The 20,430-nt window shown below is 35.6% G+C and overlaps 1 protein-coding gene across 6 annotated transcripts in view; it reads right to left on the reverse strand.

The window, feature by feature from the left end:
• ZNF385D (zinc finger protein 385D) overlaps positions 1 to 20,430 on the reverse strand; it is a 963,288-nt gene that overhangs the window by 13,653 nt on the left and 929,205 nt on the right. For all 6 annotated transcript variants that reach the window (XM_017955941.3, XM_017955943.3, XM_021933870.2 and 3 more), the window contains one exon: positions 4,422 to 4,655. In XM_017955941.3, coding sequence (XP_017811430.1) covers positions 4,422 to 4,655 — 234 coding nt within the window. The remainder of the gene's footprint in view (positions 1 to 4,421; positions 4,656 to 20,430) is intronic.

Genomic DNA, 20,430 nt, shown 5'->3' on the forward strand with positions numbered 1-20,430 from the left:
CTACCTACTAGGATATTTGGGGGAATTTTTTTTTGTGGGGGGAAATTTTTTTAGAGAAAAAGAAAAACATCTTTTGTAATATTTGTATCTGTAGCATACAAGTCGAGGGAAGGGCTTCCAAATCTCTTTAAAAGACTATATCCTCTTAAGGTGTTTAAAAAATTCTTAGACTGTGTTGTAAACACCACTAGTTAGCTCAAAAGAGGTACTTCCCTTTCCAAATTAAAAAAAAAAAATCGAAGTAGGAATGCCTCTGTTCAAATCCTGTATTCCAATCTTACGGAATACATATCAATTAATTACAACTCCAAACAATTACACACTAGTGAAAAATACAAAGGGAAAGCAAATGAAAGAACATAATTGATCCCCAAATAATGCCAGCAGCAGCTGTGGTCATACTAATAATCATGACATAATATTTGATCCTTAAAAATGCCAATATGGCTTCTTAACTCCATTAGCAACAGAGAAAGAGAAAGAGAAAGAGAGATAGAGAGACATATATATACAAAAGCCCAGAGAGGACAACTGGCTTGCCCAGGTCTATAGAAATGTTCTCTGCATATCTGGGGGCAAAATTTAAGTCTTATCACTTCTAGTCCATTCTGCTGTCCTATACCACTGACAGTGTCTAATGGAAGTCGCATTCCCAAAATTTGACTGGGGTCATTTGTTTAGAATTCAGAATGCATTTTCTAAGATTGAAAAACATGTTTTGAAAGATCATTGGCTTTCCCCTCATAGATACACATTTCTATACTTAATGCTACAGACCCTATTTTATGTATATAATATGTTTCTAAAGGGGAAAAACAAGAAAAACACTTAGAACTATTATTTGGATGCACGGGAAACATTTTCCCACCCTGCAGCCTGGCTGCTTCAGACCAGAATTGCCCTTCAAACCTGGTTCCCTGAAAATATAATCCAATCTTAACACTAGCTTTCTCGTATCTGGCTCTGAAAGAAAGCAGAGCAGTGTTTTTGAAGCACTATTAGAGGGGCAGGGATAAGTGTAGGAGACAGTAGAGGTCTAAAGGTGGGGCATTGATTGCGGTCTTCTCTGAATGCAGACAATGGAGGGGTATATTTAAAGAGAATTTAGAAAACAATCATTAAATGAACTAAATGGCCTAGGCAATCTACTTTCTACCAGCACTATGATCTGGAAACTCTAAATAACATCAGTGATAAAGGACTACTCCCTAAAAAATATTTTGTTAGTCTATATTTTAAACAATTAATGTGGTTACTATTAAGATTTAGTGTATATTAAATTCACAGATTTTTATTGCTTATCTTATAACAGACACCACATGAGCTCCAGATACACACAAATTCAGCAACAAGTTTTTGTGTCATTAGTAAGTTCATAACAGTTCCAAATACTTTGAGCTCACTAAGGGCACAGTTCATGCATTTAAGCCCAGTGGTATTACATCTTTTTTAAAAAAATGTAAACATTAGATTATAAATTAACAATGATAGCACGGTGATTATAAATATGAAGAAATAGAATCGGAATTAATTTAATTCTGTCATTTTTCATGACTATTAGAAGTTTTTATGTTTAACACAGTGAAACGGAGTGCAGCCCAGAAAGTCTGACCATTTTATTTGGTCAGTCCCAATGGTCCAACTTGGTAACTGGCTACATCACGCATTCCATTTGGGCTGCCTTCCTTTCCCTCTTTCTTTTACCCACTCCCTTAACCTCCTTTGCCTCCCTAAGAAACTATTTGCTCTCAAATCCATGTCTCCAAATCTGCTTTTGAGCAAGTCCAAGCTGAAACACACCACAATGATCATACAATGAATCCTACATTGGTGGCTAGTATTCCTGGCAGAAGAGCAGGTATCTCTAGATTTTCTCTTCCTTATTTTGTTCCCTGGATTTCCTCATACCACATCTTAGGGAGAAGATATAGACGGAGCCAGCATGCATGTGGCAGTTGTTTAGTGCAGGTAAGATTGCATTCACATTTATCAATATCTAGAGGAAATCCTAGACATGGTGAGCCTCCCAACACTGTTCAAGTTACAAATAATAGAAGCTGAATCTGAAGATCAAAAATGGTGGACAAAGGGGGTCAAACAGCATCTATTTATGTGTCTTTTCTTCTTCCTTTGCTACCATTAGACCTGACATAGCTTGCTGGTACAAGTCTAAGTAGAGCTCTAAAATGAGCATTAGGCCAGGATTCTGGAGTGGGTTCTTTTCAGAACACAAAAAGATCTCTGATGCAGGAAGGAAAATACAGGGAAAAGGAAACTCGAGGAGCAGCTTAGAAAGAAGGCAAGTGGCTGTGGTCTACTGAGTAGGCGTAAGGTTCAGAGAGAACACTCTTACAAGGGAATTCAAGTAAACGGTGATAGTCACATTTCACCTCCTTAAACTCTTGGATAAGATTCTTATAATAGTTCTCAGCTCTGCCTGCAAAACACTGAAGTTTTATTTATTTTTTCTCCAAAAACTACAGCTTCCCATGACTTGGATATAATAATCGGAATCCCTGGGCATAGCGCCTGGGTACACACATTTTTAAAGCTCTGGGGTAATTTTGACACACAAAGTAGAGATAAGGACCTAGAAGCAGAATAGGAAAAATGTTGCCCTAATTTGACAAGTAATTCCTTCTTTGTTTCTTAATCAGATGTTTCTAATAAGAATTCAAGAAGAAAAACTCCCTATTTATTTATTTATTTGTTTGTTTGTTTGTTTGAGACAGGGTCTCACTGTCAGCCAAGCTGGAGTGCAGTGGCACGATCATGGCTCATTATAGCCTCAACCTCCTAGGCTCAAGAGATCCTCTCACCTCAGCCTGCTGAGCAGCTGCAACTACAGGCATATGCCATCATGCCCAGCTAACACTTTTTTTTTTTTTTGTAATTTTTTTGTGAAGATGGGGGTCTCCTTTTGTTGCCCAGGCTGGTCTCAAATTCCTGGTCTCAAGTGATTCTCCTACCCCAGCTGCCAAAGTGTTGAGATTACAGGTGTAAACCACCACACCCTGCCGAAATTCTTGATAAATAAACTCTAGTCTCAAAATTGATGCCTCCTCAAAAGGAATGTGTTTCTCAGTCACTATGTGGAATGGGCAAGGATTCTTGAGAAATAAATGGAATGCCAATGATGTTTATACTCTCCCAAATATCTTACATTCAAGATGAAACGTATTTGCATGAATAAACACATGGAAAACCTGCAAGGTATAGATTCTGCCTTAAGGCCAGGTACCTTTCTGTGTTTCTTAGTACCTGAACTCTTACTGCAACTAATGTTTTTTGCAGGAGGAAGGTATGTGCTGAAGGAATTGTTCTCCATCTGCTATTACTCCTTAGAGTCTTGAAGTCAATACTTGAATATTACCAGTGCAGCACAATGGCTGGTCAATGACTCAACATACAGCTGCAATATTAACTCAGGGCATGATTCACAAATGATTCTTCTTCTATTATAGTTGCTGACAGAGTCCTGGCAACGAACCCAGTCTTTTAGAGAAAAGTTGATTTTGGCAATGAATCCAGTCTTTAGAGAAAAGCTGATAGTTGATTGAGAGTGTGTGCGTGTGTGTGTGTGGGGGGTGTGTGTGTGTGTACACAGATGGGAGGGCATATATGTATATACACACACATACAGAGCAGCAAAATGGAACCACAATATATGAGCATATTGGGAGAGAATTTTGTCCTGGCTTGTCAGTATTCCAGTATTTTCCTCCCTGCTATGGGAATTAGTGTTGAAGTCAGACACATCTGGGTTCAAATCATGGTTCTGTAACTTAATTGGTTATGTTCCGTGCCTTCTCTGAGCCTCAAACAATTGAAAAGAATAACATTTTTAAGTTACTGCAAAATTGTTGGAAAGACTAAATAAAAAGAGTAGATTTAGAAATCACATCTGAATGGCTGCACACAATAAACATTTTCTTAAGTTTAATTGTCCAGTCCCATAGATTTAGCCCAAATAACATTATTTTTTCATAAAAATCAAAATAGAGGGGTTTTAACCAAAGGTGCTTAGAGTCATGTAACTACACATTTTTCAACAGTACTATGGGCACAGTTTTAGAAAATGTCACTTAGAGGCAAATGCATGGAAATATATAAACTAGAAATCGTATAAATGCAAAACATATTTTAGGACTATATTTCATTTTATCTCCTAATGTTTAAAAACACACACACTCACACACACACACACCCACCCCCCATGGTCTTCAAGCCCTGGAAACCACCTCTTGTCCCTATATAAATGACACTTTGCTTGTCATTTTTATTTTTTAATGGTTAATGATTTCCATGTAATAATTGCCAGTTTTCCTCTACCCCTTTGTCCCCTGCTGCAAAAGATCTAATCTATTCAGAAGAAGATAATTGCAGAGCTGTTGAAACAAAAAGAAATCGCTGCATCTCACCACTGTTGTGCGCCTCCAGCTGCGAGGCGGAGTTGACAGCAACCTTGCATAGCGAACAGTAAAGAAGCCGTTTTGCCTTTTCTTCCTCGGTCTCAGTAGAAGGACATGAGCTATTGCCAGTGGCTGTCGTTGGGCTTTTTTCCACTTTAGAGGTGATCTCAGTTGTCATAACACTGCTTTTGCGGATTTCCACAGTTGTCGTCGTTGATATTGCTGGTGTCCCTGCAGTACCATCTGTATTCGAAAAACACAGAAAAAAGGGGGAAAAACAGTGATATTATCATTCCCTATTCAGGAATGTATCACGAATATTGCATTCTGCTTATAATGATAAGAGCAGCTAGCAATTGCTGTTTGTCAAGGACGCATCAATCACCTCATAAAAAAATTTACACAGATGACCATATTTAATTTCATGTATTAAACTAACACTTTCAGATGATTCTTGAACATCAACATAAATACAAGTTTAAAATATTCTATGGGGTAAACATCCACAAATTTCTCTTGTTAACACATAGCCTTAATACAACAATATTTATAATATATTGCAGTCTCTCAATGCATATTTCTAAATGGCTTTTTCTAGATTTTTAAACAATTAAAATAGAAGATAAATGCTTTTAAGATACTTTGAATTTCTTTACTACTTGTCTATTTTGCTTCTTTCTTTCATTCTTTCTTTTTAAATTAAAAAACAGGTACAGATCCTTTTGCAATATTTTCTTTTTTGCAAAAAGAAAAAGAAAAAGAGAAATTGGAGGCCTGATGCCATAATTGCTTTGACCAGATCAACAGTTCAGAAAATCATTGCTCTACTTACAAAGAGTTACAATTCAACCCAAGGTACAAAAATCATCAACATCAAAAGAAGAAGAATTCTAGTCTGGCGTATCTATTAAATACATGCCCTGTACCAAGCTGTACGCAGGGAGTTTGTGGCAAAAATATTCAGACATCAGTAGCCACTATTCACAAGGAATTCACAGGATGGCCACACCATGCTGTTGTCACATTGTTCTAAGAGTTAAATGATCACGAAAATGTTGAGGCACTGTCACTCTACAACTCTTCTGGCTCTAAAGTCTGATGCTAAATCTGGAGAGATCAATCTCCAAAGTAAAACTACCCTGTCTTAACTTTATTCGGGTATGCACAGCTCCCCTTCCAAATATGCCAGTCACTGTTATGTTAGCAATGTTTGCCATACCCAATAACAAATTGCAAATAAGCTCTACACTCATATCCTATCTACCCATATACTACTTTTTTGCCTCTCAGCTGGTTCTTAACTTCCTCTCCAAAATATTCCTAGGCTGCCTCTCCAGCTACATCTGCTATTGAAACTGTCTCTCATTCCATATACTGCTATGGTCACTATCTAATGCTACGTTGAAAAGTTCATGATAAAGAGACTTGGCAAGGATGTAAGGACCAATGGTCTGTCTGCAATTAAGTGTTGTCTGCATAAACACTTACTTCTTGTTAGTTCATTACTATCAAGAGTTGACTGCAGCTACAGAATGACTGTTAACTGGGATATCCCCTTTCTTCCAGGCATCGGGGTGAAAATATAGGTGAGGTTTTTTATTGCTTTTCTAAATAGGGCATCAGAAACACTAGTCAATAAAAAGAGAAATGAATCCTTGTTTAAGGGCTGTTGTATAAAAAAATTCATCTGGATCTTATTTTCTTTGCCTGACACTTCACACACTTTCAATCACTTATTTATTTACCTGCTAAGATCATCAAGTAAGTCTCTTTCAGTGTCATAAAGAACATTCACCAACCAAGTTTTCAAAATCATGCTGCAAATATGTGTCTCATGGCTAGAGAAAAATAAATAAAATTACCCTAACACTAAGTTATGTCATTAGAATACATTTATTCCCTTGCACACTGAAACGTCCACTCCCTGATTAGTTTTTATTTGCCTGTTAAGGTTCCATTATTAAAATAAGAAGTGACAGGCAAAAAATATCTCTGAGAACCTAGAGATGGAATAAAACATAACAACTTTAAGATGGTGCCATAGCTGTTTATTGCCCCCTATATGCCAGAAATGATTGTTTGAAAGCATGAGTATATGTAACTGTGAATAAACAACAAGTAGTTAATTTGCTAGGCGTTTTATATACTTAAAATAATTGTATATATTTATAAAACAATTCCATTTTTTATATTGTATAAATTGTATGTATTTATAAAATAATTCCACAGTACAGAGCTGAGAAAATGAGAAAACTCCAGAAGTTAAGAAAATGTCCCAAGGACACACAAGTAGTATATTGTGAGCCAGAGCCAAGTGTTTCATGGAACAAGAAAATTAGATTTTGAGGCAAAAAAAAAAAAAAAAAAAAAAAAGAAAAGAAAGAAAGTTAGGAATGATACTCTTGGCCATGACTGTGATTCTCCACAGTAAGGTCACAAGGAGCAGTGGGCTAAAACCACTAAATTGTTCTTAGGATCAGCTCTATCAGGAGTGATAACCGTAAATACAGATATTATATTTAAACTTAGTTTGGCCACACACTGAAGCTAGTGTGATACTGTGGGTATTTGCTTCATTGAAATCTACTAGGGTAAAGATTTCCCTAGTACTACCCTGCTCTAACAACTTTTCCTCTGGATTGACTTGTTTATTTGGTCTTAATCTGAAAATGGCACATAGCATAGATCATAGTAATCCTAAACTAACTTTCCTATTTATAGTGCAAGTTATTGACAAAAGCATAGAATAAACAAAACCATGAATCTTTCAATTCCTGTGACATCTACATTAGTGTTTCTCTGACCACAGAGAATAACGTACATTTATACCAAAGACAACAGAAGATTAGAGACATCAGATTCTCTATGCCTAGGGCTTAGTGAAGTATTAACATTTCTTAAGGCAAGTTCCTTGCATGAGACAGGCTTAGGGGAATTAATATCAACACTCAACTTCTGGTGCATCTACTTTGTGGAATACTTTTGACCACATAGCTAACCATAAATCTGTTATTTTCTAAGCATGTAGTTAGTGTGAAAGAAATATAACATTATATTTTTATCTTAAATGTAATATGTAGAACTTGACTCCATAAAGATAGGAATACTATTAATTTATAAGGAGTCATGGATTTTTCACTTACCTTTGTTTTAGCAGTGATAAAGGGGTATTTTTTAAACCAAGAAAGTAAGGTAAATATATTTTAGCATTATGGCTTATTCAAAGAAAGTCAACTGTTCTATATAATGCATACAAAATTACATCTAGCAAAGAAGTTTACTTTAATATGGTACATTAAATGACCAGTTATAAATAATTATTATCCACACATTAAAATAGAATCTTAAATGAATGATAATATTAACAGCATATACCCTTGACATGATGTGATGAAAATTACCTCTGTGGTCTTCCTGCTCATAACCCCTGTCTAACCATGAGAAAAACAGAAAACAGAGCTAAACTTAAGGACATTTATCAAATTCCTGACCAGTACTCCTCAAAATTAGCAAGACTATCAAAATGAGGAAAGTGTGCACAACTATCACAGTCTAGGGGAACCTAAGGAAATATGAGAACTCAGTGTAATGTAGGATCCTGAATGAGATTCTAGGGCAAAAGAACATTAGGTAAAAACTTGGAAAATCAAATAAAGAATGGGCTTTAGTTAACACTAATGTATAAATATTGATTCATTAGTTGTGACAAATGTACCATATTAATGTGAGATGTTAACAATAAGAGAAGCTAGATGCAGGGTATATGGGAACTTTCTGATATATTCTCGTATCTTCTCTGCAAATCTAAAACTATTCTAAAATTAAAGTTTATTACTTTAAGAAAAACAGAATTATAACCAGTCAACAAATGGTGCATCATTAAAGTTATTTTGTAGAATCATAGTCAGAAAGAACCTTCATGGCTTTAGAGCACAGTTTTCTTAATTTTTAGATAGAGAAGTTTCAGAAAATTTCTCAAGGTCACATAGTGCTCTGAGATAATAACTAAGACTTGACATTGTATCTCCCAATGCGAAATCTAGTGCTTATTATCTTAACTGCAGTTACTCATGCACTCAACTTTATTCCATCAACCTTTATTAAGCAACTATTTTGTGGTAAGTTCTATCCCAAGCCATTGGGATAAGAAGGCCAATAAATATAGATCATGTACTTAGTGACAAAATAGTTTATGAGATATCCCATAAAGACTTGAAATAATAACTATTATTATAAACTTAATAATTCTTAATCTGCTTTGTTCATTGCTATATTCTTGCACTTATCCTTGGCATGAAATGGGCACTCAATAAATATTGAGAGAAAACAATGAATAAATTACCAATAATAGCTAATCATCGTGGAAGCACTTTTAAAATATTTACAAGTATTAACTCATTAAATCCTCATAGAAAAACAAGAGGTGCACAACATTTTTATTATCATCATAGCAACAAAATTGGGGTATCTCCATACCATACCAAGTTTCAAACTGTGTTTGCAAACTTGAACACAGTTCAAATTTTCAAATCAAAAAAAAAAATGATTTGAACACAGTCTGGCTCAGTTGCACATGCTCTTCGTTTATTTTTTATTGCTTAAAATTTAATTGTTTATAAAATAATTTGAATTAGTCTTGATTTATTATGCATGCTGAAAGATAACATATTAAACATTCGACTATAAAAGAAACTAAGCATGGCTCAAGCTAGAGTTAATTATGTATATCCAAACATCCATTATGCTAAGGTATTAAGTTGCTCAAAACCATTTAGAAGGAGGAAAGAAAAGGAAAACCTATAGCTCTCAAGCAACCTCTTGTGCAGAATGGTAAGAATAAACCACAGGACTTAACTGCACCTTTTTTTTCCCCCTCAAAAGACGAGAAAGTAGGAAAATGATTCACTTTTCTTACTGTTTCCCAAAGGCTGATTCAGATTTCTTTGCACCAAAGACTCTGGAACAATATATGTGACAAGGAGTTAAAAATAATGGGTGAAATTCAGTGAGAAAAGAAAGATTTGAGATGGTTGGGGCTTGCATTTCTGTGCCATTTTTCTGCCAGTGCCCTGTAGCAAATATTCATTATTACAACTGTCGCTATTTGGCTTTGGCATCAAAACAGATTGCTAATACGTTGTGGAATGAGGCTTCAGTTGAGAATCAAAGGAAACGTCAGTATTCAAAGTGGCCCATTTGTGACCTTCATCTTGTATAAAAACACTGTAAGTACTTCTTTAAAAAAAAATCCATAAAGCATAAGAAAGGATTCCAAAAAAAATCAACACTTGAATTTTGGATAGTAACATGGAGCAGCCAAGTTACATGGTCTGAGCAAGAAATTTATTCCTCTGCTTACAGACTTCATAACTCAAGTGGAAAAAGCAAAGGTGAGTTACTGGAGTTTCCTCTCAGGTAACAGGGATTAGTGTTATAACCCAAAGATGCTCATCATGTTTTCCTGTAGATTGAAGGCTCAGAATTACATCTGATTTATTTTCTTCTTTCCTATGTGAATTTAAGTCTCACTCAGACTTGCTAGGAAACGAAGAAAACAGCTGCTTCCTCATAAATATGCTGACATTCTGAAGTATAAAAAGGTGCTTCTGACAAAAAAAAAAAAAGTCTTTAGAAATTATTCCTGGTGGTTCATTTTCTACCAATTTTATTTCATTTAACTAAAATTTATTGAGCCCATACCACAGTCTTAGACCCAGGCAGGAATGGCCTTGGTACTGGGCTGTGCTTAAAAGTCCCTTTATATGAGTATTTGTGTTTTTTTTTTTTTCTTGTAAAATAAAAAAAGTTTCTACAGTGTTCTGTAACCAATGGAGCAGAGGGGAATTATGGGAAAAGGAAGTGAGAACTGAACTGGGTGCCCCAAAGGCCAGAGTACAGAGCTAGGAGTTTATAAGTGTGTGTTTGTGCACTTATGAGTGTATGTGTCTACGTGTATGTATGTGCATGTATGGCTATATGTGTATATCTGTGCATAAGAGTGTGTGTGTGTGTGTGTGTGTGTGTGTTGAGAGGTTGGAAGATACCACAACTTCTATCTGGAAACCAGAGAAAGAGTGGCTGTTTTTGTACACAGTACACATTTGGCCACCCCCAAATCACAAAAATATGTGTCTAAGCAGAAAAAGTCCCCCTGCCCTAAATTCCTCACTCCCATCTGCTAGAGTGGTAGAGCTGTAGAAAGCGCTTTAAACTGCCTAGAAATCCCACGGCCACCAAATGAGGCTGGGGAGAAATCAAGTGCTCCGCTCCACTTTGCAGGGTACCTGGTTTGGGTGGGTCCAGTCACCAGCCAGAAGTTCTGGCTTTGGGCACAGCTTCCTCTCTGTTCTTACAAATCTGCTTTACTACTAGGCTCAAGGCTGATTCAGGTGAGGGGATTCTTTATTCTTCAGGTCACAAAGACAATTCCTGGGGAACAAAGTGTGGAGTTGCTGGGTAAAACTTGATACATATTTAGATATATGGCATATAGTCTCCATTTGTACACTTGGCCCTGAAAATTTTGGGGGTCTGTCTTATAGGACCCATCCATATACAGGATGTTGTGTTAATTACAGGAGGTAAAAAATAAATGCAATATAAGTTGTATATGCAAGAGTAATAGGACTCTAATATAAAGAGTGGAGGGAACAATGAATTCCCTGTCCTTGAGAAGAATAAGCTGGAAGAAGTATTACTAGAAAATATTAGAAAGATGAATTGTACTTCAAACTGATTTCATTGTGTCTCTAATGGTCTGTGACTTGGTAGTTCCATGCAAAAAGTAATCACGTATACTTTTCATCAAGTGACAAGTTCTTCCCCATAGTAGCCTGCAAGAAACTCTAATGTTCTAAGGGATTGGGTGACTATACGATTTCTTTCTACATTTACATTTTTTGAACTAAATTTCCCAAGCCTTGTATGCATTAAAAATTTTAGAAAGGAGATTTTAAAATTTACAAAACAAAAATATTGAACTGAAACTTTTGAGATGATTTTCAAAGCTGTCCAATTTATTATCTGTTTCAGGCAACTACATCGAGAATAGATTCATATACATAGATAATGGTTATCTGTTGAACTCACTATGTGCTACATATATTACATGCAAATTAGACCATAAATTATTCCAATGAAAAATATTAAGGAAGAAGCAGAGCCCATTTAAAAAAATTTAACTTCTGGATTTCCCTCTTTTTTTTTTTTTTTTTTTTTTGAGATAGAATCTCGCTCTGACACCCAGGCTGGAGTACAGTGGTGCAATCTCGGCTCACTACAACCTCTGCCTCCTGGGTTCAAGCGATTCTTCTGCCTCAGCCTCCTGAGTAGCTGGGATTACAGGCACGCATCACCACGCCCTGCTAATTTTTTTGTATTTTTAGTAGAGAAGGGTTTTCACCATGTTGGTCAGGCTGGTCTTGAACTCCTGACCTGAGGATCTGTCCACCTCAGCCTCCCAAAGTGCTGGGATTATAGGCACAAGCCACTGCACCTGGTCTTTTTTTGTTTTTTTGAGATGGAGCCTCACTCTGTCACCCTGGCTGTAGTGTAGTGGCACAATCCTGGCTCACTGCAAGCTAAATCTCCCTGGTTCAAGCAATTCTCCTGTCTCAGCCTCCTGAGTAGCTGGGATTACAGGCACACACCACCATGTCCAGCTAATTTTTTTGTATTTTTAGTAGAGGCGGGGTTTCACCATGTTGGCCAGGCTGGTCTTGAATGCTTGACCTAAAATGACCCACCCACCTCGGCCTCCCAAAGTGCTAGGATTATAGGTGTGAGCCACTGCGCCCAGCTGAATTTCCCTATTGATGCCAAAGATCAATTATTTTCATAGGGACTTGCCATTTTCTACAAAGATCATGTGATTTGAGAGGGCAATGTGAGAATGCTTTTTGTAGGATAATTTATCCAAAATTTAGGCAATTCCTATTACTCATTCAAATTTGGGGATAAACAGACTAGAGAATCAGGTTGCCAGGACAGAGCACAGTTGCAGAAGCCCCCAAAAAGAGGTGGTGATCAGGACCAGGTCACACACCTTGACTTGGGTCAGGCAACTGAGGGTTGAGCTAATGAGATGAAGAAGGGGCAGCAAAATTGGACCATGCAGGAGGAAGAAGCAGAGGCTCCTGAAGCACACAGTCTTGACACGAATTGTCCAGTCCCCCAGAGGAGGTAAGTAGGTTCCAATATTGGCCGGCCAAAGCTGAGACCTACTGTATATCTTCAACCTCCACATCTCCGAAATGCTCTTAACCTCAAAATGGACCTTTCTAGATTAAACTGGGATTTCACCAAGTCAAAGCGCATATTCTCTCTAGACAATGGTCTCCCCCACAACCTAAAAAGAAAGAAGCCAACAGAAAAAGGCAGATGTAAAAGGGTGACTGACAATAATAGTATTAGGGACATGTCCAAACACTGCTCATCTCTCCAGTGGTTACAAGACTGATCAGGCGGCTTGACTTAAGCTCGCCCTCAGAATACAAGGTCTCTATTTAAAGAGAGATAAGCTGATTAGAGTTAGTATTATTACTTTTTTCCTCTGCCAGCTAAATTGCCCTCTTTCCTTTCTTTAGAATCCATAAATTAGGGACTCATTCTAGGAAAGAAGCCCTGGCATGTCTTATTAGCCTAATTTAATATCACAGCATTGTCCTTAGTTGATAACAATCACCTCAGCAATCTATATCAATGTCTCATCATGCCAATACCTTAATTTCTAAGTCAATGAGGATTATATTTTCTACTCATTTAGTATATAAATATACTCCATAACATAACTAGAACAGCGTCTGCCAGACAGTTGGTAATTGATAAACATGGATGCTGCTGCCATCACATTTGTTAGGCATTTGCTTATCTTTCAAAAGTTGGAGTTATATCCCTGTCAGGTAGGTGCTAGACTGAAAATTGGCATAGCAATAAAAAAGCATATCATTGACCTCCTAAACTAAGTTTTCAACCTTAATCATTTTCCTCTTATAAATTTTCAAATAATATTTATTTCATTCTTTTCTTTATGCTCCTTTGACTCTCAAAACACCCCCCTATCATGGCGCCATGACATTGGGGAACTTTCACGAATCCTATTACTATAAACTAGTGATTGTGAGACTTTAGCATGCATCAGAGTCACCCAAAGAGTTTAACAAAACACAGACTGCCCAGCCCCAGCTGAATCACCAGAGTTTCTGATTCAGTATGTATAGGGTGAGGTCTGAATATCTGCATTTCTAACAGGTTCCCAGATATTGCTGCTGCTGCTGCTCTGAGAACCACACTTCAAGAACCACCACTGACAGATCTGTCAATTAGTTTCCGGTTTAGATTAACTGGTCTCAGTTGTAAAGCTAAATGTTATTTAAATAGCAAGTCATGAATGCATGAAGAAGGAAATGAGAGATTGAGTAACCAGTGTCCTTGTTTGCCTGAGGGAACTGAGGGAGTTCCTGCGACATGGGACTTTCAGTGCTAAAGTTGGAACATCCCAGGCAAGCCAGGGGAAGCCAAGGGAAGCTAGTCACTCTAAGGGAGAAACCTGAAAAAAATTAGAAAATTCTTTTAAAAATGTTTAGATACTACCTAATCAACGAACTTTTTTTTTTTTGAGACAGAGTCTCACTCTATCATTCAGGCTGGAGTGCAGTGGCACCATTTTGGCTCACTGCAACTTCTGCCTCCTGGGTTCAAGTGATTCTTCTGCCTCAGCCTCCTGAGTAACTGGGATTACAGTAGCTGCCACCACACCTGCCTAATTTTTGTATTTTTAGTAGAGATGAGGTTTCACCATGTTGGTCAGCCAGTCTCGAATCCCTGACCTCAGGTGATCTGCCCTCCTCAGCCTCCCAAAGTGTTGAGATTACAGGCGTGAGCCACACCGTGCCCAGCCTAAACAACAAACATTTCCATTGAGAGATGCACTTTTTGATAACAAATGAGGAAGGATAGAGACACATTCTGATCTTTGGAGCAGAGAAAAATACTAGTGGGAGCCTAAATAACCTTCTATTGATCAGTTAAACCAGGGTTTCTTTTGTAAGAATAAACTTTTCTTTCCCTAAATTAGAGTTTATATATTTCTAGGGGAATTAATTTTCCACTTTGTTCACAGATGTTTAGTATAAATCACAGTTCATCCTCTCCAAATATAATTTAAGCCAAAATAAATTAATCCGAACCTAAGTTCATGAGAAGGTAAGATTGTTAGGCCTTGTTCCAGTTAATTGAGTGGGTCTGGCTATTGTACATACAATTGATAAGCACCAAGACAAATGGGTGAGTTTTATCAAAATTCGTGAGCTTCTGGATAGATATTACAAAAGGGAAAGGAAAAGGAAGACAAAAAGAAACTCAATTTACTCCGAAGGTATTATAAGTGATTTGGATGCCGCTAGGTTAGGAAACTGCCTTTTCATGCTTCTAATAGAGATTTTATTTTTCCTCCAGTAGGGCAGAATGAAAGAAAAGAAAGCCCTCCAAAATCTATGAATGATAGCACCCCTGTTCCAACAGCTATCAGAGGAAAAAAGTACTGCATGCTGCAGTAACAGTTTCTGTTTCATTAATGAGAAGAACTGTGTATTGGAAAGCTCAGTTTGAAATCTGGCAAGAAATCAAGGTATGGTTTTTCAATGACTGCCTTTGGTAGTTCATCTGTTTAACACACATAGTAATGGAATTCTTCCTGCTGGCCATGTGCTTTAGGTTAAAAGTAAGGGTTTGTCATGTGTCCTTACTATCCATGATATCTAACTATTAGAATTATGACATGATAAATCATGAATCTTGAAAGCTTTTACTAGTTGAAGTTGAACGAAAAGTGAGAGAAAGCTTACCTCTGACTGATAATTTAGAATGAGTAGGGACTGTAAAAGGTGAAGATAGCCATGCCAAGTTATTTAGGACACAAATACTTGCTCTAGAATCTTGTTGGGCAGCACATACAATGAAAATGAAGAAACAACAGCCAGCTCTTCAGTTTTTTGTACCATAGAGCTGTCCTGAAGATAAGAAAATAAGCTCCCACAATAAAGGGTGCAATGATAAAATATTTAGTATGGAAATAATTTAGAACATTATCCCATCTGGACTCAGGCATTTTATTATATGTGCAAGAGTGATAATACTTAGCATTTTTCATTACAATGTTAGTGTTTCATAGATTAACTATGCAGAAAATGTTTTAATCACCAGAAAGATACCATGATGTAACTGATATGCACTTGTCACAATATACTGCTCAGACATCTAGATTAAAGGATTTTTCATATTTCAGGGAACTAGAAAAGGAGTTTTCAGGGAGTAAATTCCACTGGATAAATCATTGAAAATGGTTGACAAAGAGGATGGAAGTATAGAAAAGGAAATGAGAAAAATTACATAAATTGAGAAACCATTTTTTAACCAATAATTTTTCAGCAACTCCTGAGCATTCAATTTCAACTATAAGCTGAGTTAAAACTCAAACTACCCATCATTTCACTCAAAACAGCAATGTATTATTATTTTTCTCTCTGCAAAGAAGGAAGAAAAATAGGGGTCAACACATAACACAATGATTTCTTGATAGAATTTCTCTCTTCAAAGTAGTTTCCATGTTGTGTTATCTTCAGTCAAAGATAATTTTTTCAGAGCTGGAGGATAAATAAATATTAGAGAAAACATACTAATAAATATAGAATAGGAGATATCAAAAGTCTACTGATTATTTACAGAAAGGTTGGCCACTGAAAAACTCTTAGAGCTGTTTGGAAAATAATATGATACAATTCTGGAACAAATGTGTCTCTTTCCCAGCAAAACCAACAGACCTCTTTCTAAGAAGCCAAGATTCCCTTTTTGTCTTCAGAAACCATATAAACTGGATTTTCATGAAATTCCAAATATAAACTGATCTCTCCTCTTATTCCCATTAGCTATCACATAACTCCAGAAATTCTAAACTACAGCAAACTGCCCCTTGTACAAAAATTTGCCAAACTATGTATATTCTTTTCACATTTGAGAAGACATTCATTGTAATTGTGTCACAATTTCGTCAAAGCACTAATTTAAACATTTTAAAAAGTCAATCTCTCTTTTTTTTCCAAAAAGATATGAAATAATAATTTTTATTTTCTTAGGCTTCATCCAAACATTGTTTATTTTAGCATTAAGCAACTTTAAATCTAATTATTTAAGTATATATTTAAGAAAAAATGACTTAATGGTTAGTTCTGTCAATCAATTTTCAATTCAATACTTTAAGATACATATATTTTAGGGCAGAGTTGTATTAATAAAGTATGCTAAGAATTAATTTCAAAATAAATCTGTATTATCTCTGAAACTGTCTATACTGGCCATTCTTACCCTGTAAAATGCTAAGTATTTTTATAGCCACAAAATAAAAAAATAGAAATCTAGTCCCATATGACTGACCTCTCAAAGGATGCTGGCATTTCTATTTCATCTCACTCATTGGGATCTCGTTACATGAGTTAAATCACATCATATTGGAGCCCATTTGATATAAATAGAAGTTCTAATATTTCACCATTAATTTTGATAAGATAATGTTTAAAATATAATTCGCAATTAAGCTTTAGAATAGAGTCATTGTTTTATTCAGGAAACATATTTGTATAGTTGTTTTTTATTATCAATATCTCTGTTACCTTTAACAACAAACCAACTGTGAAATTTAAAAGCTAGCACTGTGAGTAAATTGTTTTGCTTTATGGGTCATGTTTTAAAATTAGGTTAATTTTCTTGGTACATAAGATCTTATTTGTTGTATATCATGTTATCTATAAATGTGTTTTATAGCAAAAGTAGGTTATATTAAAAATGTTTCTCTAGCAATGAAAAAGCCTTATCATGGATGTGAGACTAATTTTGTTCACATCCTTACTGGCAGATTCTTCTTGCCCAGGGAAGAAGCCAGGCCAAGAATGCTAGCAGTCCAGGACTGAATGTGTTGAGTCAAATGTCTGAGTAGACAAGAGTGTGTGAGGCAAATCAAGCCTGATACTTGAAAGGCTGTTGCCAAGTGGTCAAGATCACAGCCAGGACACAACAGTCAATTCACAGGACTGGGGAAAGAAGTCAGAGCCAGAAGTCAAACTGGGTGAGAAGAAACAGGTCCCAGGGTATCTGAGGACTCAGCCTGAGACCATGGCAGGCAGACAATGTATTGACCTTGTCAAGTTATTTTTAGCATGAAGGCCTTACCTCCTTGGACAGGTCTGTCATGGTTTTATTGAGGAGAGTGCTCATGGTCACTACCTGCACCTCCAGAGGAGAGATGGAGAGGCAAAGAAATGAATGGTAGTTGTGGATCTGGAGGCTTTGTGCTTTCTTTTATGCCCTTGGACCACACATTAGGAAACTGTACAAAGACAGCAAGGACTCATGATTTTTTTTTTTTCGTCTCCTCTTTTATTCAACTTGTCCATTCTTTACCTCAATAAAAACAAAATAAATAACTGAATGAAAGAATGAATAAATAAGAAACGTATGTATGTATTTCTCTCTTTAAGATTTCAATCTGCTCCCATATGTCACCCCTAATTGAGGACATTTCCAGAGAAGGCTAATTAAAAACTTTTTTTAACTTGCTGGGGAAAAAAGATAAATGATCAAGGATTGGGCAGATTGGCTAATGGAGTTGAACTGTATGATTTGGTTCAGTGAAATCATCTTTTCTCAGAAGCTCATCAAGATAACAACCCTGGATAGAACTCAGTTTTATAAAAATACAATGCTTTTCACCAAAATAAATTCACTTAGATAATTCAAGTGTACACATAATTCTAAGTGTTGGAGGAATTCTTGAAGAATGCTTAGACATTGAAAAAAATAATGTATTTTGTTTCACACAACACGTGATATGTGCATTTCTAGCACTGCAATGCCATAATTTCAGTAGTTATTTGCTTTTCTTTAACACTTCAGAAAAATTCCACTATGACCTAACTTTCAAAACATAATTTCAACACCAGTAACAGTTTCCTTTCTGGCTGACTTATCAATCTGAGTTAATAAATGTTTCCTTAGCCTGGAAGTTTAATTAACTTAAGTTGAATAGATCTGAATGAGATAGAAATTATTTGTATTTGCGTATTAACTTTTTTCAAGATAAGACAGAATTAGAAAGGAAAGAGAAGAGTAAGAGACACATGTCTTATTTTCCCTTTTAAATTACAGATTTATAGGGAGAGAAATTTTGTGAGCTTCTCCTTTTAAGGATAGTTTAATCAGTTAGTCCAGATGGATCAATATGATTAACCAGTCAATAAGATTTTGAAGAAACTCTTCTCTATCTTTGAAGGTACTATCATCACAGATACTCTGTCTCTATTGGAGATATATCCTGTTAAGATTTCTGAGATGCTAATAAAAAAAGTGTCACCAAAAATGATGATTTATAAATTCTGATGTAAATATCACTGAAACATACAAATGAATAAATGCCAAGTAGTCTGTGTATTTTGCAAGATACATGTATACAGCACACTTAAAATGATAGATGATGCATCACTCAAAATGAGATAAAGACTATTTCTTTCACTACGTTTATGTCTCATTAATTTTTGCTATTTTAAAATTTCCTTCATATAGAGTGGATCTCTCAAGTTAGTCCAACAATCTAGCTTCCCAGTTTCATAGGTCCTTATTCTAAACATGATTACTGTTATATGAATCAGCTATCAGGTATAACAATGCATTATCTCAAAGGTAAGCATAAATAATTACAAAATAAAACAAATGCATGGCAAAAAATTAAAAGGTGCAAGATAATGGTAACATCCTAAATTTGTTTAGTCCTTTTTAATTTTCAAATACATTTTGTATCCACTTCTCTGTTTTTATCCTCAGTACAGTACTATGAGAAAAACATTAAAGTTCTTATTTTATAAAGGAGAAAACTAGCTCATTGATATAAAGTCACTTGCTAGAATCATATAGCTATTAATTGGCAAAGACATTATCAGCATCAAGATTGTTTAAGGTTTACTTTTGCCACCTGGTAGAAAATATTGTCTTTGATTGTAAAGAGCTAAGTATTAAAAATTGCATAGTATTTACAGGACACTGCAGCAATTATATATTTTTTATTTCTGCCCAAATATTGCTAAGACTGTGTGTATGACTAGAAAACTATATATTCAATTTTGAACTAATTTTATAGCACTTAGAATTGAGACATATGCATTAAACAGTTTTGTGTAGTAATATTATTAGGTAATTTAAATTTAATGTACCATGTCAGATTTCTAATACCTACTTATTAAATTTACCAAGGTTTTTAGCCTTCTGTTTACAAACTGTAATCATTTAAAACATAAAAAAGGTAGCAACATGCTTTCAAGGTAGAGGTTAGATCACATCACTGTTCTCCAAATACCACAGTGGCTTTCAATTTTGCCCCATGTAAAGACCAATCTTCAACTGAAAGCTTTCACCCTGAGATCAAGAGCAAGACAAGAATGTCCACTCTTGCTGCTGCTATTGATCATTGTACTGAAAGTTCTAGCCAGAACTATGAAGCAGGGGGAAAAAACATAAAAGGTATACAGATTAGAGAAGCAGAAGTAAAACTACCTCTATTCATAGATGACATGATCTTGTACATAGAAAACCTTAAAATATCTACAAAGAAAACCCAAAATGAATTTCTATACACTAGCAATGAACAATCTAAAGTTAAGAAAACAATTTTACTTAAAATTGCATGAAAAAGAATAAAATCTTAGGAATAAATTTAACCAATAAAGTGTAAGACTTGTACACTGAAAACTACAAAACAATGTTGGAAAAAAATAGAATACCTAAGTACGTGGAAAGGCAGCCCATGTTTGATGGTTGGAATCCTTAATACTATTAAGATGGAAATACTATCTAAATTACTCCTCATATTCAGTGGAATCCCTATCAAAGTTTTAACTGAGTTTTTAATAGAAATAACTAAGCTTACCTAAAATGTATATAAAAATAAAGGGATACTAAATAGCCAAAATGATATTGA

Source organism: Papio anubis, chromosome 2, assembly GCF_008728515.1.
Source record: "Papio anubis isolate 15944 chromosome 2, Panubis1.0, whole genome shotgun sequence".
Taxonomy (NCBI): Eukaryota; Metazoa; Chordata; class Mammalia; order Primates; family Cercopithecidae; genus Papio; species Papio anubis.